The sequence below is a fragment of the Archocentrus centrarchus genome, chromosome 15 (genome assembly GCF_007364275.1).
Source record: "Archocentrus centrarchus isolate MPI-CPG fArcCen1 chromosome 15, fArcCen1, whole genome shotgun sequence".
Lineage (NCBI taxonomy): Eukaryota > Metazoa > Chordata > Actinopteri > Cichliformes > Cichlidae > Archocentrus > Archocentrus centrarchus.
Window position 1 is genome coordinate 28,011,804 of NC_044360.1, and position 20,890 is coordinate 28,032,693.

The window sequence follows — 20,890 nt, forward strand, 5'->3', positions numbered from 1 at the left end:
GAAAACATTTCAGTATGTTGTGTAGTTATTAAAGCTGGTATTGAGAGTTTGTGACATAGTATAAATGGTTGTATTTTTGTTTTTCTGATCGTTTTGTTTGAATTGAAAATGCTCTTGTTGGCTTAAGACCACAAATTTATTTTCAAATTGAAAGTAATTGCTGTTCCAACGCCTATAAAAGGCAGTTTTTTTGGTTAATCTCCTGCTTACGGCCACACCACCCTGAACACGCCCGATCTCGTCTGATCTCGGAAGCTAAGCAGGGTCGGGCCTGGTCAGTACTTGGATGGGAGACCGCCTGGGAATACCAGGTGCTGTAAGCTTTTGCACTTCTCTCTGCACACTGCAGAGGGCGTTGCTGCTGCTGCTCAGGGAGCTAGGGTGGAGAATCGTAAATGAACACATCTTCAAAATTTTGAATATCAAAAAGAATAAATATATAGAAATCAATGCATAAATGATTTACTCCAAGTAAGATTTCTTTAAATGAAAAGAAACAGGAGCTGACCCCAAAACAATGCAGATAGTTGCACAGATGCATTCACACCCTGATAGGTTTTCAGCATTCAGTATACTATTGATTTTGGATGGCAAATATTATTCTATAAAATAATATATTATTGGGAATCAGAACGTCTCACTGTAACCTCGGTGTGAGAGGACAGAGAGGGGCTGCTGTTAAAGCATGATATTACTCTGAGCACCATACTTGAGAGATTTGGGCCTCTTTCTCAGTTTGTCCCTGATGCTGTGGAGCATCTTATGAGTAAATGATGTAGTTTGCGGTCCCATGAGAAAACGGATGTGTGTGGAGTGTGTGAATGTGTGGCTCAGAGACTGCACGACTAACTAGTAACAATAAACATTTTGGAAGCAGCGAGAGCGTCGGATTCACCAGCCTGGGTCTGAGTTTGTGTGCCATCTCATGGCATAAAAACATTAATTGAATACCAATTCTTTTAGTTTTCCAGGTTGTTGGCGCCCCCCCTGTTATGACCCTGCACCCCACGCTTTGAGAAACACTGATTTACGCTAACACATTCATCCTGCTGTAACCAGATCTCTGTAAGGCAACACAGATCGATATGTTGATAGATTCTGTTCTAATTTACTGTAAACAGACAAAAAAAAAGCCTACCATAAATTCAACTGAATGTTTGCAATAAAATACTGTAAGAGATCATACAGTAATTACAGTCCTCAGTGGTAAATGGACTAATTCTTAGATAGCGCTTTTCTGCTGCGTACTCAAAGTGCTTTATACACCATGTTTTGCATTCACCCATTCCATTCATACAAGTTCTTCCTTTTACAGCTAAGTGCTTAATGTCTAACATTCACACACGTTCATACTCCGACGGCTGCATCAGAGAGCAACTTGGGGTTCAGTATCAGCCCAAGGATAGTTTGGCATGCAGACTGGAGCAGCCAGGAATCAAAGCAGCAACCTTACAATTATTAAGATGACCTGCTCTACCACTGAGCCACAGCCACCCCAAGTTTTTTTCAGAGTGTAGGGATTTCATTATGTTTAGTTTCCTGTGCGCTTACTGCATATCATTAGTAGTATTTAAAGCAAAAATGTCATCTGTCTGTTTTCTCCAACTTTCTTCCTGGGTCACAGGGCGTCTGGAGCCTATCGAGAGGCAGGGTGCACCTTGGACAGGTCACCAGTCTGTGACAGGGCTCAGAGAGCCCTGGTCCATGTGAACCATTCACACTCACATTCACAGCTATGGGCAATTTAGAGTCATCAATTAACCTGACCCCACTAATGTTTTGGTAAATTGGCTTTCTGGTCCAAAGGTAACCACAAGTTTTATGCAACTTTCATATTTGTGTAGTAAACATTTAGGCTAATCATGCACAGAGACTGTAAGCAAAAATAACTAAGTGAACATCCACAAGCAGAAGGTGTACAGCTTGGTTTTGGAAACTCTAGTCAGTACTGTGTGGGCTTTTTGACTGCCAACTGGAAGGCTGCTGACAGAGAATGAGGCTTTGGTCTTCTGTGGTCCCCATGTCAACACAATGGTCTCTGGGGGAACTCTGTGAGAGGTCGGGGTCAAAGAACGGATGCTGGAGAACCTCCAAGGGTGTGATGCTGTGGTTGGTATCTAAGTGCAGCATCTGTTCAATCAGGCTCACCAACAAATCCTGACTGCTATGGTGTCCCGTTCTCATCATCATTAAAGGTTCAAGATCATTAAGGCTTGTTCAAAATTCTGTGAAGCGTCAGGAACCATCAGATAAACTCTGATCAGGCTCAGGCTGTTACTACGACTAGACTACAACAAATATTACACCCAAGCTGGAGGCACGCTGGGCAGGTAGGACCACACTGTCATCCTGTAGCACATCCAGGTGTAGGAATTTTAACGCACCTCAAAAAGTTACTAGGATGTGCCACAGTTAATCTAAAATATATACTTCTCTTTTTTCAGTGTTTAAGAAGGGAGGATCTATGGCCCCTTTACCCAAACTGATCTCTGAGGCCCTAAAAATGGGTTCATAGGGCCCAAGGCTGTGCTGCTCCCTCAGCTTGTTTCCTTGCTCCAGCGACAGGATGACTGCTGTCCTGTTGTACTGCTGCCTCTGACCCTCCTTCTCCACACTGTAGAACAGTTCCTGGCCCTCTGTCTTATGGCCCTTAACAACACCTGCACATACACAAGAGACAGAGCATATCAGTACTGTAACGGTGTTGTCTTTTATTTAATAAAATAGGATTTGCTCAGCATGTTCTTACCTTTTGGATGTGACATCTCTGCTCAGGTGTTACAAGCATATTTTGGAAATGCAAAATTCACTCATGTTCAACTTTAATTTCCTCCCACAGTCCAAAGACATGCAGTTAGTGGGTTTAGGTTAATTGGTCACTCTAAATTGCCCATAGGTATGAATGTGAGTGTGAGTGGTCGTCTGTCTGTGTTAGCCCTGCGACAGGCTGGTGACCTGTACAGGGTGTACCCTGCTTCTTGCCCTATGTCAGCTGGGATAGCCCCCCCCCCCCCCCCCCCCCCCCCCCCCAGCAACCCTGAACAGGATAAGCGGAAGAGAATGGATGGATAACACTTTTATATAAAACAGGTGACAGACACTATTTTAAAAATTACAGGCCTGTTTCTCTGCTCTCTCAATTCTCCAAGATACAGATCAACATCTTTGGCATTACTAGAATTAATCGAAGAAATCTCAAATTCTTCAAAGAAAGGTATGCAGCAGGAATATTTATAGACTTCAAAAAAGCTTTGGACATCATGGATCACAACATACCATTCAACAAATTGAAAAGATTTGGTATCTGAGGGGTTGGACTGAATTGGGTGAAGAGCTATTTAAGAAACAGGCAGCAATTTGTAGAGATAGGTGAATACAAATCAGCCTGCATGGATATATATACTGTGGAGTTCCTCAGAGGTCGGTGCTAGGTCCAGACTATTCATAGTATACATACACGACATATGTAAAGCCTCCAACATTCTAAAATTTGTACTATTTGCGGATGATACAAATATTTTTTGTTCAGTTGACAGTTTACATCAGCTTTCAGAAACAATCTCAACAGAAATGAGTAAATTGAAACAATGGTTTGATATTAACAAATTGTCATTAAATTTGAGTAAAACAAAAACTAAGTGGTTTGGAAAGCAACACCTAACTGATCGAGTACAAGTGATGGTAGATAATGTGTGTATAGATAGAGTTTATGAGTATAAATTTCTGGCTGCAATGTTGGATCATAAAATCTGCTGGATCTTACTTATGTGACCTTAGTGAGTGAACTAGAGAGTGATATTGAAGGAGCTCGGCCGCATACAAGGGAAACTGGGATCCTGAATGCGACAGTGAGCAGATGCTCAGTGTTTTCTTTCAATTCTTGAAATTACAGAAAAAAATCACAAAACTTTGCAGGACTCCTGGTCCCACTGCAGAATGAATGTGGCACATTGTGTCATATTTTCCCTCTGTCATCACTATGAGGACATTTTAATTTCTAAAACCACAATATGCTGCCTCCTTTCTGCCAAAAACTAAAATCGCATTCCCAGCTGTACTCTGTATTTCATTAGCACGGTCTCTTTGTTCAAGGAAATGTGAAAACTATTTTCATGTCTGGAATTTTAAGCACGAGTAAAAGTAAAGGATTTTTACATTCATGCCACTTCAGTCCAAAATCTCTTTCAAATAGTTCTACAAAGAGCACCACTTGGTGTGGAGTCGCAGCACATCCATTAGATATTTAAAAAAAAAAAATCCACATCAGTAGTTACAGAATGTATTTCTACTTTATGTTTTTGCTTAATTATGTGGTCTGAATACCAAGTCTGTAGCAGCGTGGATTTGCATCACATTGCTAGGAAACACACAGGTTTTAATCAACTTGAAAATGCTTGTCTTCAAACCTGTAATGTGTCTAAGGATTTCTGTCACAGACCTAGCAGATTACATTTGTTTACAACTGAACACATTTTACAAATTAGCCCATATTTGAGCTGTTTTTAATTTTGTTTTGTTTTGTTTTGGCATCTGACCATATTTGCAGTTAAAAGCTGTAGTCTGAAATAATAGTTGAGGATATTTTGATATAGAATTGTAATGGACACCATCAGATATGAAAACTGCTATGCAGCCAGTGAGGTTTCCAAACAGATGGTTTCTTCATGGAGTAATGTTCAATGGACCAATGTACGTTTCCCCGCTGCTTTCTGAGAATCATAACCACCACATGATGTCAGCTTTGACTCTGTGTCTTGCTCTGACAGAAAATCAAAGTCTATCTGATGTCTGACCGACATGTTACTGCCAAGGATTTGCTCAGCATGTTCTTACCTTTTGGATGTGTCACCTCTGTTCAGGTAACTGTCTTACAAGCATATTTTGGAAATGCAAAATTCACTCATGTTCAACTTTAATTTGCTTCATGGTTCTCAGCAGTTATTTTCCTCTCATACTTCAGACATTTGTGAGGAACGGTAACAGATATGGCATGGTGCATTATGATACTGCTGATGAAGCTGCCGTGGCCTTGAGGGAAATGAGGAGCAGCACCAAAGTGTTCCTTGTAGTTCAAGTAGGGATCAGGGAGGTCAGAGAGGGCCGCAAGGATGAGAGACCTCATCAACCACCCTCCCTCTCACAAAGCAGCTTTAGCTACAAGCCACCGCAGAGACTACCCAGTCTGCGGGACCCACTGTTTCCAGCTTGCAGACAGGTAATGAAGCATTTGAACTCACACAAATAAGAAAAACATTTATTTATTTTGATCATTTTAATTTTATTTTTCATGTGTCAGACTGGGTTAAACTTCATAACCTCCCAGAAAGGTGGCATGAAAGGAACCGGGTGTTCAGCCTCCTCCCGCCATGGATGTAAAGCTGCTTACTCTTTAAGTGAGAAATGACTTTCTCTCCTTTTCCAGCCACAAATTCAGTGCATTTTATAGTGTTGAAAACAGAGAGAATCTGATTATGTCTATTCATGACCAATGTGATATGTATATATTCACTTAAATTTTGTTTAATTTGACAAATACGTACAGCACTGAAAGTTTGAAATGCTAGCTTTACTACTTCAACATGTATTTTAACATCATTAGCTAACTGCCTTGAGGGTTAGGGATTTGCTAAACACTGCCTCTAAACACTTCTGTGTTTCCTTTGCACCTAGGGAAGGGTGGACACACCCTGCAGCCCTGCCTTGCATGCAGAAAATGGGATCATCAGCACCACCCTCTGCTGTAGGTCTATGAAGCAAACCGGGACCTGTGACCTCTGCATGCCGACACAGATACAGATCAACAAAAAAGCTACAAGAACCCATCGTCATAATAAAAAAATATAATTATCGCAGCAGAGATGGAGCTATTATTTCATAATTACATGTGTTACACAATTAAAACCAGAACAGTTTTCTGCTTCGATGCCTTCCAGTTAGGAGTTTGAGCACACCAGAGCACTGAGTGTCTGCTTGTTTAGATCTTCAGTGACATTAACTTAAACAAGACAATGGCAGATTATCAGGCTTAGAATCACAGGATCTTATGTATTTGACACAGTCGTCCACAACATAATAACAGATCAGATGGCAAACTGTGTGGGACTTTCTGGCGCAGTACTAAACTGCTTTGAGACCTACTTAAAGGACAGGGACTGCTTTGTGTTTGGATAATTATACATCCAAGCAAATAAAAATGAAATGTGGAGTACCTCAAGGCTCCATTCTGGAGCCTCCTCTGTTCAGCGTCAACAGCTTCCCACTGATTATGGAGAAGAACAAAATAATGTATATTACCATAACTATGGAGAATATACATAAATTTACATAACTATATCACTAGATGGCAACAATCTCATGCAAGCAATAGGTAAATGCATTGTTTAATACTACAGCAAAGACTCCTCAAACTTATTTAACTTGTACGTATGTCTGCTATACAACTAGTGCATCTGTTTACACAGGGTGGAATGGCATACCTACCACCAACATTAAACCTGAGACAAAGAGGGATCAAAATCAAAATACGCTGATTGTCTGTTACATGATGCAAAACATTTAGGTGAGTTCATGAAAATCTTAGACATTCTAGCTTTAACACGAAAATGAAGCATTTTATTCCAAAACTTCTATGTTGTTAGTATAAATTGATTGACTCCAGCTGGGTGTTGAATGAGACTTTTATATGATGCCCACATCTTTCTTTTTTTTTTAATTTTGTGTAAGTAGAGGCACGAGATTCTGTCTTTTTTGGGTTTAACGTGAAGGGTTTTTATGCAAACACATTCTACTTCCAGGAGTTGCACTCAGTCATATGCTGCACTTCTGCACAACAACCATTAGATGGACCATTGGCTTCTTGGAAGTAGCTGCACATGCAGAATGTAATAGAGTGGAATATGTCTACTTTTCATTTTATTCTTCCTTTTAACTTTAACGGGATCATCTTCAAAAACATTTCTGACATACAAAAATCAGTAAATCTCCTTTTTTATCTCCTTTTATTTCTATTTTAATGTTATATTAAAGTGGCTATATCAGAAATCATTAGAGCAGGAATTTGATTTTGCTGGATTCACTCAGCATAAAGCTACAGTAAGTAATTTTGTTTTAATAGAAAAAATATGTTATACTCATAAATATACACTGATAAGTGTGTAATTACATCATCCAACAAATTTATACATTGTTATAAATGTAAAATTAATCCATTAAAAATACATGGTGGTTTGTGGAAGCCATTCAAATGTGTTGCCGCAACATATTTGAATACAGTGGTCGAGATGGACATCGCCGGTCCACCTAATCATGTTTTATGTTTGTGGCTAGAGACCGACCACATACGTAGTATGCCTTAAATGTTACTTTCAATTTGACAAATAGCTATTTCAAATATATTTCTAACTATTCAAATTACCATTTGATATTTGTACACATTTGACATTTTCATCATCTCTTTCTCATTATGTCTTTCTCCTCCTCCAATACTGCTCTCTCCTCCCTCATTTACACCTCCCCTCTTCCTCCTCACCTCAAACTTCATCACCTGAACTGAAGTCAGGGCTCGAACACATGAAAACACGCATAAACACGCTAGTTTATTCCCGATATTGTCGCAATTAGTTATTGTCAGCAAGAGAAAAGTTCAGGATATCCTCAACAACTCACCTCAGTAGCCCTGTAATCAGACAGAATTGAGCTTCACTGACTCATCCACTCGTATCAGACTCTATTCACAAAATTTTACAGCCTCTTCCAGAGGAAACAAATGTGGACAGCAACTGAGGTAAACATCAGATTGACAGCCTACACTCACTACAGATGAATAGCGGCCAGAGTTGTTTGTCCTACAGTGGACATCGTAGTTAGGATTATGCACCTAAATTGGGAGAGGTATGAAAACAGAATTCAGATGACTGCAATCTGCTGACAGTTAGTGGTGAGATTTCACACACTGTACCTTTAAGAAATCTTGAAACTCCCTAACAAGCCTTGACTTTTTTTTTATGGTGACCTAAAATAACTTTCTTCTTTTCAATATGATTCTTTGTGAGCTGAAATGTACGTTGTCCACTCCTGAATGAATGTATTTACTAGAAAAAGCTGAAGTCAGGTTGTAATTTTACTTCTGTAAATACATCCAAGCAGGTTTTGGGGGCAGAGATAAACTCACTGAACTTGTTAATCCTCACTTAGCGGAGCAGCAGATCTGCATTTTTTTGCCTTCTGGTCCATAACCTCTGGCAACATTCATAGCGGTTTATCTGGACTGTTTACTCCTTTGGCTAAGTTTATTTGTTCAGGTGAAAGCACTGGAAAGAATGAAGCAGCAAGCAGCAAACACAGTAACACATCCATCCATCTGTCTGTCAATAATAGCTGTGCTGAGCCTTCTGCCTTTTTGTCTCATGTTCCTTCCATGTTTACCTATCATGTATGATTCTGTCTAAACGCAGGTTTGTCTCTACCTCATAATGGTTAAACTGACAGAGCTTATTGAAGCTATTTTTATACAAGGGTCAGGGGCCCAGAGGCAGCTGTCTGTTTAGTTCAGTTGGTAGTTAGACCTATTGAAGTTGTGAGTGTTTCAGAGTTCCTCTTTGGTTCGGGTTATGAGCATTGTACAAACAAGCAAAGTTGCTATTAATCAATGGAACAAATAGCATGCAATAAATCAAACTATCTTTTAACTGTCATATTGCAGACTTTCCCCACGCTTGCTTCCACATCTGCCTGTCTACCATCTGCTCTGCAGCTACTTCAATAATAGCTTGCAGCTGCAAAGGAAGGTGGGGAATGGGGGGGGGGGGGGGGGGGGGGTTATGTGCGTGGAAGGAAAACCCAGAGGGGTAAAAGGAGGGCACGCGGGTGAGCCAGGAAGGAGGGAGGAAAAAGGAAGGAGGGGGCGGTGAAAGCAGAGCTGTGATGCAGACTGCGAATCACATGAGCAGGGATCTGTTTACAAACTGAGAGCTTCAGACAGAGAGCGTGGAGGAGAGAGGCGAGGACGGAGAGTGAATGTGAGAAGAAAAAAAGCACAGGAGCGAGGAGCTGAGTTAACATTAGCTGCATTGTCTTCCTGTGCTGACAAACCTCCCCGTGTTTTGCGTTCACAGCAGGAAGGCAGGGGAAGAGATGAGTTGCTGCTTTCCACAGGAGCACTGAGAGGCTGCCTGCCTGCTTGGCTGACTGCGCTGCCGGGAGAACCCATCCACGTCCCTCCCTTTGTCTCTCCATAATTGGCAACGGCAGGTTTTCACAGCCAGAGAGCAGAAAAGCGACGTGGAGATCTAAAAGGAGAGGACAGAGGAGTGAGAAGAAAGAGAGAAGAGAATAGAAGAAGAGGAAGGGAAGGACAGCCTCGTGACAGTGTTTTGAAGGGGAGACAAAGCCAGAGGTTTATAACCGAAGTGCTGGATGGGATTTGGAATATTTTTCCTTATATTGTTAGTGACATCGGTGTTTTCTTATCAGCACAATTCCACGTCGGATTCTTTGTCATGTGTTGGGAAGACACAGAGGAATACTTCAGTTTCTACAGCTGTCTGGGAGTCTAAATCTCACTTAAGGTGGTTGTTTTTATTACATTCATGGGGTAAATCATCACCCCACACTGACAAATTGTGTTCAGATGAGCAGCTGCTTAAGTGGGCAATATTTTCTCTACGTCCTTGGAGTCTCTAATCTGGTGTACTCACTGTAGACCGCAAGGAGTGAACACAGGTATAAGAGTAACCTGAAAGCGGACATAAGAGGTCAATCTTTCATTTTCAGTGCTGGAAACCATCCCAGAAAAGTTGTGGAAAACACAGTTTGTAATATTGGAGAGGTTACAACCCCAAACACTCACGGGGTTTGCTGGATGAACATTTGATGCATCCTGTCCAGTGGTGTAACGGTAAGTGTCCGGAGCCAATTTGCAGTCCTAAAACAATCATATTAAGTTATGCTACAATGATTTCCTAATACACAGTTAACTGATTTTGACTGGATGGTACTACTGATACTTACTAGTGACTCATTTAAAGATTACTGCGGTCTTTTCTAGCTAAGACATGTTTATTTTTTACATTAAGTTGCTAGTGTGAAGCTAGCTAGTTGTTATTAAGAGCTTAGGATGGACTTTCCACACAGTCAGTACTAGACTGGTGAAAAGTTGGCCCAACCCTATCACAAGAACAGTAAGAACCAGGCCGTGGCGTGTTTTTAACCAGACATAAAAATGACTTAAAAAAATGTTGCAGTATATTTTCCTCTCCACAAACTCCACAAACCTAAAGATTTTTTATGCTTTTTTAGTTTCTATAATTATTTCCAGCCAATACACTTAAACCAAAGCTACTAATAATGTTTAACAATGATATAATCCACACCTAATGCATGTGCACAGTGGCCTACCTTTTAGTGCTCCACTATCAATGATTTACTAGCATCGTGCTAAGATTACCACCTCCTTCGCCCAGACGTCCTCCTTAACCCTCCTCTAAAAGCCCCCTGAGACTGTGCCCTGCCGCGGTGACCCTTGTCCATTAGAAAGTGACTCCTTACCCAGACTCCCTCCACTGCGGTGCAAGTTGCTGCACTTTGGCCTTAAGAAACGGTTAATTAGTGCAGTTTAAGGCTGACGTTTGTTGTGTGGAATGAAAAGTGCCTTGGTCAGACCCCTCAGGCTGAGAACTTTTCTCCCCAAGCTAAACTCCAGAGTTTGGCCAAAAAAGCAAGTGGAAAGCATTCCTTTGTGACGCAAGGATGGATATAAATGTTCACATTAAAGCAGGCCTATTTTAGGGTGTGGAAAGGTGTTTTTTTCTGTGGCATTTTGGTAAGCATCATGAGAGCAAACACCACCAGAAACAAAAATCAACCCAAAATCACACAATCATACTTCACCTTTCACCTGAACTCAAACACTCTGTGAAGCCCAAGGGTGTCCTAACAGTGTGAGCAGTATTACGTTGCATTCTGAAACAAGAGGCTTCACGGATGCCGTGTGGAGCATGTGTGCCAGGCTTTACAGGTTACACAGACACATACACAAGAGTGCACCCCTGAAAACCCAACCCCACATCCTTGCCCAGGGGGTGGGGTGGAAGCAGATGAAGTGTAGGATTGCCAGACGGGGTGGTGTATGATGGGTTTGCTACAGAGACCTGTGTGGAATATACACCACAGGCAAGCCTCTGATGGACACACATAAACTTGTGTTTAATATAAGCTCATGTTGCTGGCTTTCATTCCCATGCATATTAATCTTAACTATCAAAGCAACACACTTGGGCAATTTTGAGCCCACATTAGTTAATTAAAAAAAAATAGACTGAATTTTACTTGCCTGATTTTAATGGCTAAAATGTTTGGTAAGGCATGCAACATTTGCACTTGATAACGGCTCTATGCCTTTTAGTCTCCACCAACTGCTGAGAAAAGTTTGGCTACAATTTGCTATGTAGCTACTGGCTACATGGCATTTAGCTATGTAGCTAATGGCTAGCTGGAGATCCCTAAAGCGAGCTAGCTAAGGGATATCTTTATCAGCCATTTAATTCAGGGCAAGTAGGGCACATCTGTTTTATCAGAACCTTCTTGAGACACGGTTGATGAGAATAAAAAGACTCCTCCAAAACATAACAGTTATGGACCGTTACAATAAATAAATAGACGCCGTAAATAGTGTATACTAGCTTCTCCTTAAATATGATAGATTGAGAACTACAGACATAAGACATGAATAAATTATTCAGAAGGAAATTAATACATAGAAGCTCGCCCACATCTTTATGAATTTTACAAATGATTTATGCCGACATTATAATGAACAGTGGGTACATAGACAGCATGCTTTCTTTCTTAGAGATCTCTGTTGGCATTTTAATGCCACAACTGAATTATCTAACTATAGCTCTGTTTATTGTGTCATCACACAATTACTTTTTGAAGCAGGCATGTGAAAACATGAATACATATTTACATTATCAGCAATAGTGGCTTGTTCTTTGTGTGAAGACAAAGCGTGCTCACAACACATCAATTAGCCTCACACACTGGCCCCTGCCAGCCTATTATGGAAATATAACATGTTGATATTGTAGAAATTATGCAGTTTGATAATAAGCTGTATTTTAAGTGGATGCTATCAATACATCATGACTGCTATAAGTGTTTAGTAGATGAAGATAAATGTGATTAACTAACTAAACAACTAAAAATAACTGAAAAGAATCTGAGCAAATATTGCATTTCCTGTATAAACAACAGCTGTAATAAGCTATTGTGGTGGAACTGGTGTTACAGTTATACACAAGTACTTAGAGTACAGAAGTACTTTTCTTTTGAGCCAAATCATGTTCCTTTAGGTGTTTTAATACAGGCTCCGGTTTACACATTTTTGTCTCTGTATGTGTCTTATTCTCTTAGGGTGTCTGTGTGACCTTGGATTGCAGAGCTCTGACCCTCACTGCAAGATGACGTCTGAAACGCTCTATGAACTGCCACTCAACGTCTACATAATCATCCTGGGCATCGGCCTCTTCATCCTCATGCTCAGCCTCATTTTCTGCTGCTACCTGTTCAGGTACAAGACAAAAGACAGTACCAACTGTATCCGACAGCTGTCCAATGTCTGTGTCCTTCTATAAACTACATAGATAGATATAGATGTATCTGTGAATTCATTCTAACTTTACAGTCTGTCAGGCTCACAGTGGAACAGTGATATTCTCTTTTAACATAAAATCTGTGTTTAAGTTGCCGTAAGTGTGCAACCAACTTACAGATAAGATGACAGCAGAGTCAAAATAGTTCCAAGACAAATTTAATCCATTCCCTTGTGCAGTATATACTTTTCTACCCACCTATTACAAAACAAAAGATCTAATGTCTCGGTTTCTTGGAACAGTATTGCATCCACAGCCAGACTCACTGCTTGGTATCATCTTTTAATATTTGGCATTCATGTGGGAGTTGAGCCCGGCTAAAACAAGCTAAATTGTATTATGGGGTGGGTTCATGTGTACAAATCTTATTGGCTGACTATGAACATTTTCTGCTATCATTTTATTATATGGAAATACATGCTACATTGTCTGTTGTTTGACAAATGAATTGCTGAGAGAACAGGGTTAGATCAGTGTACTGCTCTCAAGCGCTAGCATTTCTGGAAAAATTCAAAGTCTAAATGGATTGATGAAATCATGTTTCATCAGTCATACTGTGGTTTTGCTAGCAGAGGAGCAGTGAAGATACCCCAGAGACAAAGGTGCTTTAGAAACTTGCAACTCACTCATTTTCATTCATGCTTCACACTTAGTAAGGAATCGATGAACAAGATTTTGACTTGTTCCCCAAACCCAAAATAACACTATCTATACTTGTGATCAGTCAATAAAACTGAATTTCAGCCAGATTTCTTTTGACAATCACACATTCCCGACAGTGTTACAGTTCTGCTCCATACAAAAGTGGATGGACAGGCTGTTACTTGAATTTGGCATTGTGTGAATTCCAGACCTGCTCCAAGTACTATCCCAGCTGATTCATTCAGCATGACAAGACATGTAATGGTGAAGCCAGATATGGGACCATCAGACATAGCATACAGCTATTATGAGTCTACATAATGGTATGTTTCTTGTTTGTGTTTCACAGACTGAGACGACAAGGTGCTAGAGGACAGTATGGCTACAATGAGGTAATAACTTCATATTTTGACCAATCTGACAAGAGCCAAACTATAATTCTCGCTACACTGATGCACAGTTTGTCTGGAGAATTGCCATTTTTAATGTATTTTTTCCACAAATCCTCTCTTATCAACAGGTTGTTTTAAAAGGAGCAGAGAAGAAACTGAGCCTTCTTGGTGTAAGTTAAAGGGGTAAACTGGCCTGAGATGAACAGTGACCAGGACCAATGTTAACCATATAAAAGTCATGTAATACATACTATTTTGTTAAGTGATTCAAATATTTTAAAAAAGGATTAAAATGAAGCCATGGCTCCTTGTTTAACCAACTAATTTAATGCTGAGCTGTAGTAAATCAGTCTGGGAAGGGTTATAATAAGACTATTTTAAAACAATCTGAAGGCCATCATAAAAAATGTTAGAAAATATTCAAGGGAGTTGTCTGAAACTAAACCTGACATCTCAGATTCCACAGCTCTCAGTTAAAATATTAAATGTTACACTTTATGACAGTACAATTAGAAAAACACTAAACAAGTATGACTTGTTTGGAGGCATTGCCAGGAGGAAAACCTCTTCTGGCTAAAGAGAACACAGCAGCACGGCTTCGGTCTGCAGATTTGCTTCTGAATAAACCACAAACATCAAAATATAATAATCCACAGCACCCAGTTTGATGAAAACACAGTATATCAGCGCATAACAACCATCAAGCACGGTGGTGGAGGGGTGATGGTTTGGGGTTTTTTTTTGCAACATCTCAGCTTTTATTTCCAGGTATTAAATCTGGATCTGATACACAGTTCAGAAGATAGCTGTCATGGCCCTGGGCCTTTTGTCCAGTGTTTTGTTTTTTTCGAGTGCTGTTATCATTGATATTCTGTGTTTCTGAGTTTCCCTATGGTCTGGATTTTCAGTTCACTATATGTTTTGAGTTCTGTTTCTAGATGTAGTTATTGTAAGTGATTCCTGTTTCCCCCGCGTCCCTGTGATCCAGCGCCTGGTTTAGTTGTTTCGATTCCCTCGGTGTGCCTGCCTCCTCATGTGTCAAGCCTGCATTTCTGTGTTCCTGTTTGTTCATGTCCTATTTTATTTTCCTAGTGTCCTGTTCCCTGTGTGTTGTGTTGTTTTCAGTTTTGTTTCCCCTGTCTCATTAGTGTCCAGCTCTGTCTCGTGTTTGCAGCGAATAAAAGCTTTTAAGCCACGTTCCATTTGTCCTGAGTCCTGCCTGTGGGTCCTTAACCTGCCCCCCACACAGCCCGTTTTATGACAATGAACCCACCTATTTCTCTTGTGAGCAAAAGTATTGGAACAGATAAACTTAAACTTACTCCCTTCGGTCTCCTCTTTAGGAGGTAAAATGCTCTATAGGGTTTAAGCCTGGAGATTGACTAGGCCAGTCTAAAGCCTTCCACTTCCTGCCGCTGATGAACTCCTGTGTGTGTTTTGGGTCATTATCTTACTGCATGATGAAGGATCTCCCGATCAGTTTGGTTTCATCTTTCTTTAAATTCACAGACAAAATGTTTCTGCAGACCTCTGAGTTCACTGAACTGCTGCCATCATGCATGAGATCATCAATGAAGATTAATGAGCCCATCCCAGAAGAAGCCATCCAAGCCCAAGCCATGACATTACCTCCACTGTGTTTCAGAAATGTTTGGGATCATGAGCAGATCCTTTCTTTCTCCAAACTTTAGCCTTTCCATCACCTTGGTAAAGGTTAATCTTTGTCTCATCAGTCCCTAAAACTAATACTTTTGCTGACAAGAAAAATGGGTGGCTTCAGACAAAAGGTGCTGTCATCTGAACTGTGTATCAGATCCAGATGTAAATATCTGGAAATAAAAGCTGAGATGTTGATCTTTGTCTCAGATTGATTTTTTCTTTTTGGTAAAACCCCAATTTTTTTTGGTCTACATCAAAAATAAAGTGTTTGGCCTCACTGATCCAATACTTTTAGAGGGAAGAGTATGCTGCATATTTTATTGGTGTATATTTTCTACCAAAATATTATCAATACAGTTAAAAGAAGTCATGGCAGAGATTAAATTATTAATGGGTGATTAATATTCTGCATAGCAGCTGAATGAATGGATTATCTTTCTGGCTAAATGGCAGGCAGATGTTATACTGTGATAAGTGAATAAAGGTGGGCAAGTTAGATTGAAACCCATTTTGTAAACTGTCATTTGCCCTTTCCAGCAAACATGTGCGGTGTGTTTAGAAGAGTTTCGCAGCAGGGACGAGCTTGGAGTGTGCCCGTGCTCCCATGCTTTTCACAAAAAGTAAGTTGTGTAGTATCGCTGCATGCTGATTATCAGACTTTAATGATGCCATATCTGTGAATGTGAACAACAGTATTTACAAAAAGAAAAACAATGAACATGATTCATTTGTTTCAGCGGTTTCACAAACTTGCCTCGTAAGTCTGTAACTCACAACATATGCAATAGCACACAGCCTTTGTGTCTACACATCCTATGTCGGTGGCTCCATAGATCTTATATAAAGCCACTAAATATTAGTAATTGCACCAAGAATCTTGACTGCCTGCAAATTCCTCGCTGGTCTCTGCGTTCAGCTAACAGCCCGAGCATTCAGCGAGGCTTTCAAATTTAGAGAAAGATGTCCAGGAACGTTTGCAGGGAACGACTACCAGATTTCTGAGAACATTTGACCGTGCCTGTTTGAACAGGAACGTGCCTATTGCAACTGAACCTTTATTTTCCCCGCAGCTGAGGTGTGACAGTAACAGCAGTACTTCAGGAATGTACATGCTGTTTACAAAGTGTGTGAGCTGTCACTGCTCCTGTTTAACTGTCCAATATTTGTCTGTTGTTCTGTTTTGACCTCTCAGCCATCACCAGATCAAAGGTGACCTTTTTAGGGTAGGATGATGCTTAGGTTCATACTGCTTCACCTACTTGGCATGCCCAACTTATAACAACAAAAAAAAAAACTGTAAGGCCAAAATCCGTAAGAGAGCTGAGCTAAAGGGTAACATCATCTTGTTTCTGAAGCTGGGCTTGTTTAACATGAGGCTAAAATGATCTGGCGGATGTTGAGTGGTTAAAACTGAACCTTTTCACATACTTTGCCTCACATCTATTCATATTTTTGCAGGTGTCTGCTAAAATGGTTAGAGATCCGCAGTGTGTGCCCCATGTGCAACAAGCCCATTTGTCGTCTCCAGCCTAACAACCAGCAAGCAGAGCCTCAGAGTCTTCTGGAGGTCTGAGAAAGGAACGTATGTCCAGCAGTGCTCTTCAGTCAACTGACCTGTCACTGTACAGGATCCTGCTCCACAGTCTGACAGACAGTACTTTTAGTAATGTGAATATTTTTGAGGCAGAGCTACTCTAGAAGTGGAAATTAATATAAATATGAGAGTAAATTTATAAGTACAGAGTGAAAGAATAGACCCAGCAGACTGAATGAGGGAGGCTGTAATGACATTTAATCCACATGCACATGGCATTCGTGATAGAGTTGCAGTAGGTAGAAATCAACCAAAGGCAGGAAAAAAGGACAAAATTAAAAAATTATGACGATTCATGTTTGTATTTCAGGTTGCTCATTATCGTGGATGAGTTGGTGGGAACAGTGAACAGGAGCAGTGGATTAAGGTCAGGCAGAAATCTAAACTTCAGACTTCAAAAAGCTCCAGTTTAATGTGGATACAATTTTGGCTTCAGGTTCATGTTCTCTGGCTTCAGCCCACAAACTTCATTTAAAGAGAACATCATCAGCAGCATTATCAATAGGATCATTAGCAGATTGTGGAGACACCAGCTAGTTGCCAACAGATGATGAATACTTGCTGAGCAAGTGGGGTCAGATAATATAGCTTTAAGCGTGAGTCCTTTAGTGCGTCAGTTGTGCCGGGCCCTCTGCATGCTGGGAATGTCAATGTGCAGTGTGACTACTGTAACTGAACTAATGAGATTATTTCTGCCTTCAGAGCAGCTCTGCCTCTGAGAAATGTTTGTATGACAAACTCCAGTCTGCTGTTGTATTATTTTTTTTTTTTTTTAAACCTTACCCCAAAAATGACACGCAGCTCCTCGTGAATATGATGTGCTTTGGTCTTTAGCCACAATTTCATAACCCAGAGCCTGGAAAGGAAAAAAAAAAAAAAAAAAGTGTACAATCACCAGACAACTTTATGAAGAGATCTGAACCGTGTCTCAGTCAATCAGCTGAGTGAAGGTAGCCGTGTCCCAAATGACGAGACAGTTGAGACATGCTGTCACACGCCTGTTTGACTACAACCGAAGGTCCTGAGCGACTCAACGACTAAAATATACCTGATTATTAAAGCTGTTTCTAAGGAACCCTTAGAAATTTTCAGTAAAAATATATTGTGTGTCTGTGATGATACAACACTCGTTTGTCAAATAATTTAGTGTCATCTTCCAGGAGTGCTAAACTGAGCTGATTGTAAGGAAATCTTTGTCCCAATGCTCAAAGAACTATACTCACTACAGTAAGAAGGCGCTGCAGTGGCATGAAAGAGCCTGTTAGGCGCACCATAAACATAATTCTCTGTATTCACTATGTTACATGTTAAATACTGTGTAAAGTGTAACTTCTGTTTCTGACTTCTAAAAATATATAAAGTATAACCAGCTTTTTGATAATGTTATTTGGATCCATGTCTTTTTGTCTAGATTTCTTAGATGTACACAGTTAAAGTTGTTTATTTCTATACTCTCAATTTAATATATGAAAAAATTACATTTTTATGTATATTTTAGCTGTGTCCACATACAGAGTAATCACAGTATTATCACCAATAAGGTGCCACCCGTGCTTTATAAACACACCCAACAAAAATGGTGTGTAAATTTAAATGCAGTTTGTTGTTATTCTTTTAGTCTCTGAGGATGGCAGCTTCAGTATGCTGGTCTGCCTGCCCATTCACCACTTTGAGCTCTGAAGTATCCAAACAATTATTGTACTGCAGTGAAATGCTGTAAAACACATTAATGGTCCCCCAGTGGGGATCCAAATTACTTTAAAATTTAATTATTCACATATCTGCTGACTTTTTTATCTAGCATCTTCATTCAGTTCAAATTTAAATCTGTATTAAACTTTACAGTTTATGGCCCTGTGTCTGTGTAGGTTTCCAGTCATTAAGATCATGGCAGTCTTAAGTACTTGAAATGAAGGCAATGGGGCCTCTTTTTGGTCTCGCCTCTCATCCAAGAGGCTTCTGCAGTTTAATTCAGTAAACTGAAAAAGATGTTTATGAATTATGATTTCATAAAACCACTGAATCCTGAATTCCCCAACCATGCGAAAACACAGGAACACACCCACTGATCTCAGTCAGCAGCAGCACAGCAAACTGGAGGAAGTCTGAGTTTTCTTTTCTAATGTATGATATGTCAAAATGACTTAGTCTTACTGCACTGTTTTACCATATTTCAAATTTCCACCCAGTTTCTTAACCACTTATCCAATTTAGGGGTGCTGGAGGCTGTCCAACACATAGACACAGACAGCTACTCATTCATATTCACACCTACAGCCAATTTATAATCATCAGTTAACATGTTTATCTTTGGACTGTGGAAAGAAGCTAGAGTACCCAGAGAGAACCCACACAAGCGCAGGGAGAACATGGAAGCTCCAGATAGCAAGGCCCCAGCCAGCCTGCAGATTCAAACCCACATCCTTTTTCCTGCGAGCTGACAGCCCTGACCACTGCACCACCCCTTTTCTCACCCAGTGGATGGATATACTTCAAATATTGTAATTAGCATTTATTTTACACATATTGTACATGAGGTCTTGTCTACTAGGGATTAATATTGAAAAAAAAAATTCGTGATCCAGAAAATTAGCATCAGGCTGTTTTGTTTGTTTAGTTAAATCCTGCAACATAAAGCAGACGTCTTCTCAAGAGTACTTCATAACTCATAAACACTTTCTGGTCCTTTATGATGTCACTAGAACAAGTAAGTGACCATGCAGGTGTGAAGATGCAGGTCTAACTGCAAAAAAAAAAAAAAAAAAAAGCACTACAGAGAAGCAGAGACAACAAAGTTGTTGCACACAGTGAGCAAATATCTGGAAATTCCCCGTTCGGCTATGACATCAGGATATTTGCACAAGAACACCCCAACTGTGTCATAGATGCAAAGCATCCATTATTGACACTGACTAACTGCGTTACATGCAGACACTTGAAAAGGCAGAAATCTCATTTGAGTCGTGAAAACACTGCACTACAAATGTGGTAAGATCTATATTCCCACTGACATGCTCTGATAGTAGTCCACAGTTCCTCATAAAGTAAATATTTAACCACAAGAAGTCCCAGATATCAGCATGCATTGAGTGTTCTGCAGACAAACTACCTCATTACGGCAAATGGAGGGAATATTTGGAAGATAGAGAGGATAATCATAAAGGCAGGAGATAAAGTGGTTCACAAGTTCTCTCAGCACAGACTTATAACTTAATTTTAAATAGATATCAAGGAGCATATGGTTCTATTTATCTTTTCATCTTTGTCTGGAATGGTTGTTTTTGTTTCTTTTGCATCCATGCATGTATAAGCAATCAGGTCTCTGGGCTTAGTGACTCACCCAGCGTCTCCTTCCTCTTTCTGGGTGTACAACTCTAAGTAGCCATATTCTCTGAGTCAGCAAATGGGCTGATTTGTATCCTCCTGCAATCTGATCTGCCACATCTGGTATAAACCTGACTCAAAGAAAACAAAACAAAAAACCAGGAGAATGAAGAAAAAAGTTCTCCTATTTGGGAGTGTAATAAAGTATAATACATTCAGTCATAATCCATATTATACTTTATGGTTCACATAAAATGAACATTTGTCAGACTTTACCAACAAACAACACCCTCTTCTAATATATAGAGTACAATACAAGCTGGTCACTGTTATCCCTGCCTCTTAATTCCCAGGAACTGGGTGATCACAACAGTCTGCACTGGGACACGTGGGACATTAGCACCAGAGGTCACGTCACTAAACAAAAGACATAAATAGCCTGATGTCACCGAACTTTCAACTCATTACTAACTACTTTCTGACTTTCATATTTGGAATATTTATTTATTTATTCATTCATTCATTTGTTTGTTTGTTTTCCATAAATCATGCCCACAGCAAGTATTTAGACAATGCCACAGTTCTTGTAATTTGGCCTTTGTGGATTTGAAACAGTCAACTGCAGCCAC

The 20,890-nt window shown here is 40.1% G+C and overlaps 1 protein-coding gene and 1 non-coding gene across 3 annotated transcripts; both read left to right on the forward strand.

Annotated features, from left to right (window-relative positions):
* Positions 1 to 204: 204 nt before the first annotated feature.
* On the forward strand, positions 205 to 323 carry LOC115793727 (5S ribosomal RNA). Its single transcript, XR_004021125.1, has one exon. It is a non-coding gene; the product is annotated as a 5S ribosomal RNA (ribosomal RNA).
* An 8,616-nt stretch (positions 324 to 8,939) lies between these two features.
* LOC115793649 (RING finger protein 122-like) lies at positions 8,940 to 18,631 on the forward strand. Of its 2 annotated transcripts, none has more exons than XM_030748715.1 (6): positions 8,940 to 9,895; positions 12,412 to 12,568; positions 13,642 to 13,684; positions 13,813 to 13,854; positions 15,881 to 15,955; positions 17,397 to 18,631. In XM_030748715.1, exons 1-6 carry the CDS (start codon positions 9,871 to 9,873, stop codon positions 17,472 to 17,474), a joined length of 420 nt encoding a protein of 139 aa, XP_030604575.1. In that variant the 5' UTR covers positions 8,940 to 9,870; the 3' UTR covers positions 17,475 to 18,631. The 2 variants fall into 2 exon arrangements, with proteins under 2 accessions (XP_030604575.1, XP_030604574.1); XM_030748714.1 differs by having other exon boundaries at positions 15,881 to 15,963; positions 16,802 to 18,623.
* Positions 18,632 to 20,890: the final 2,259 nt, after the last annotated feature.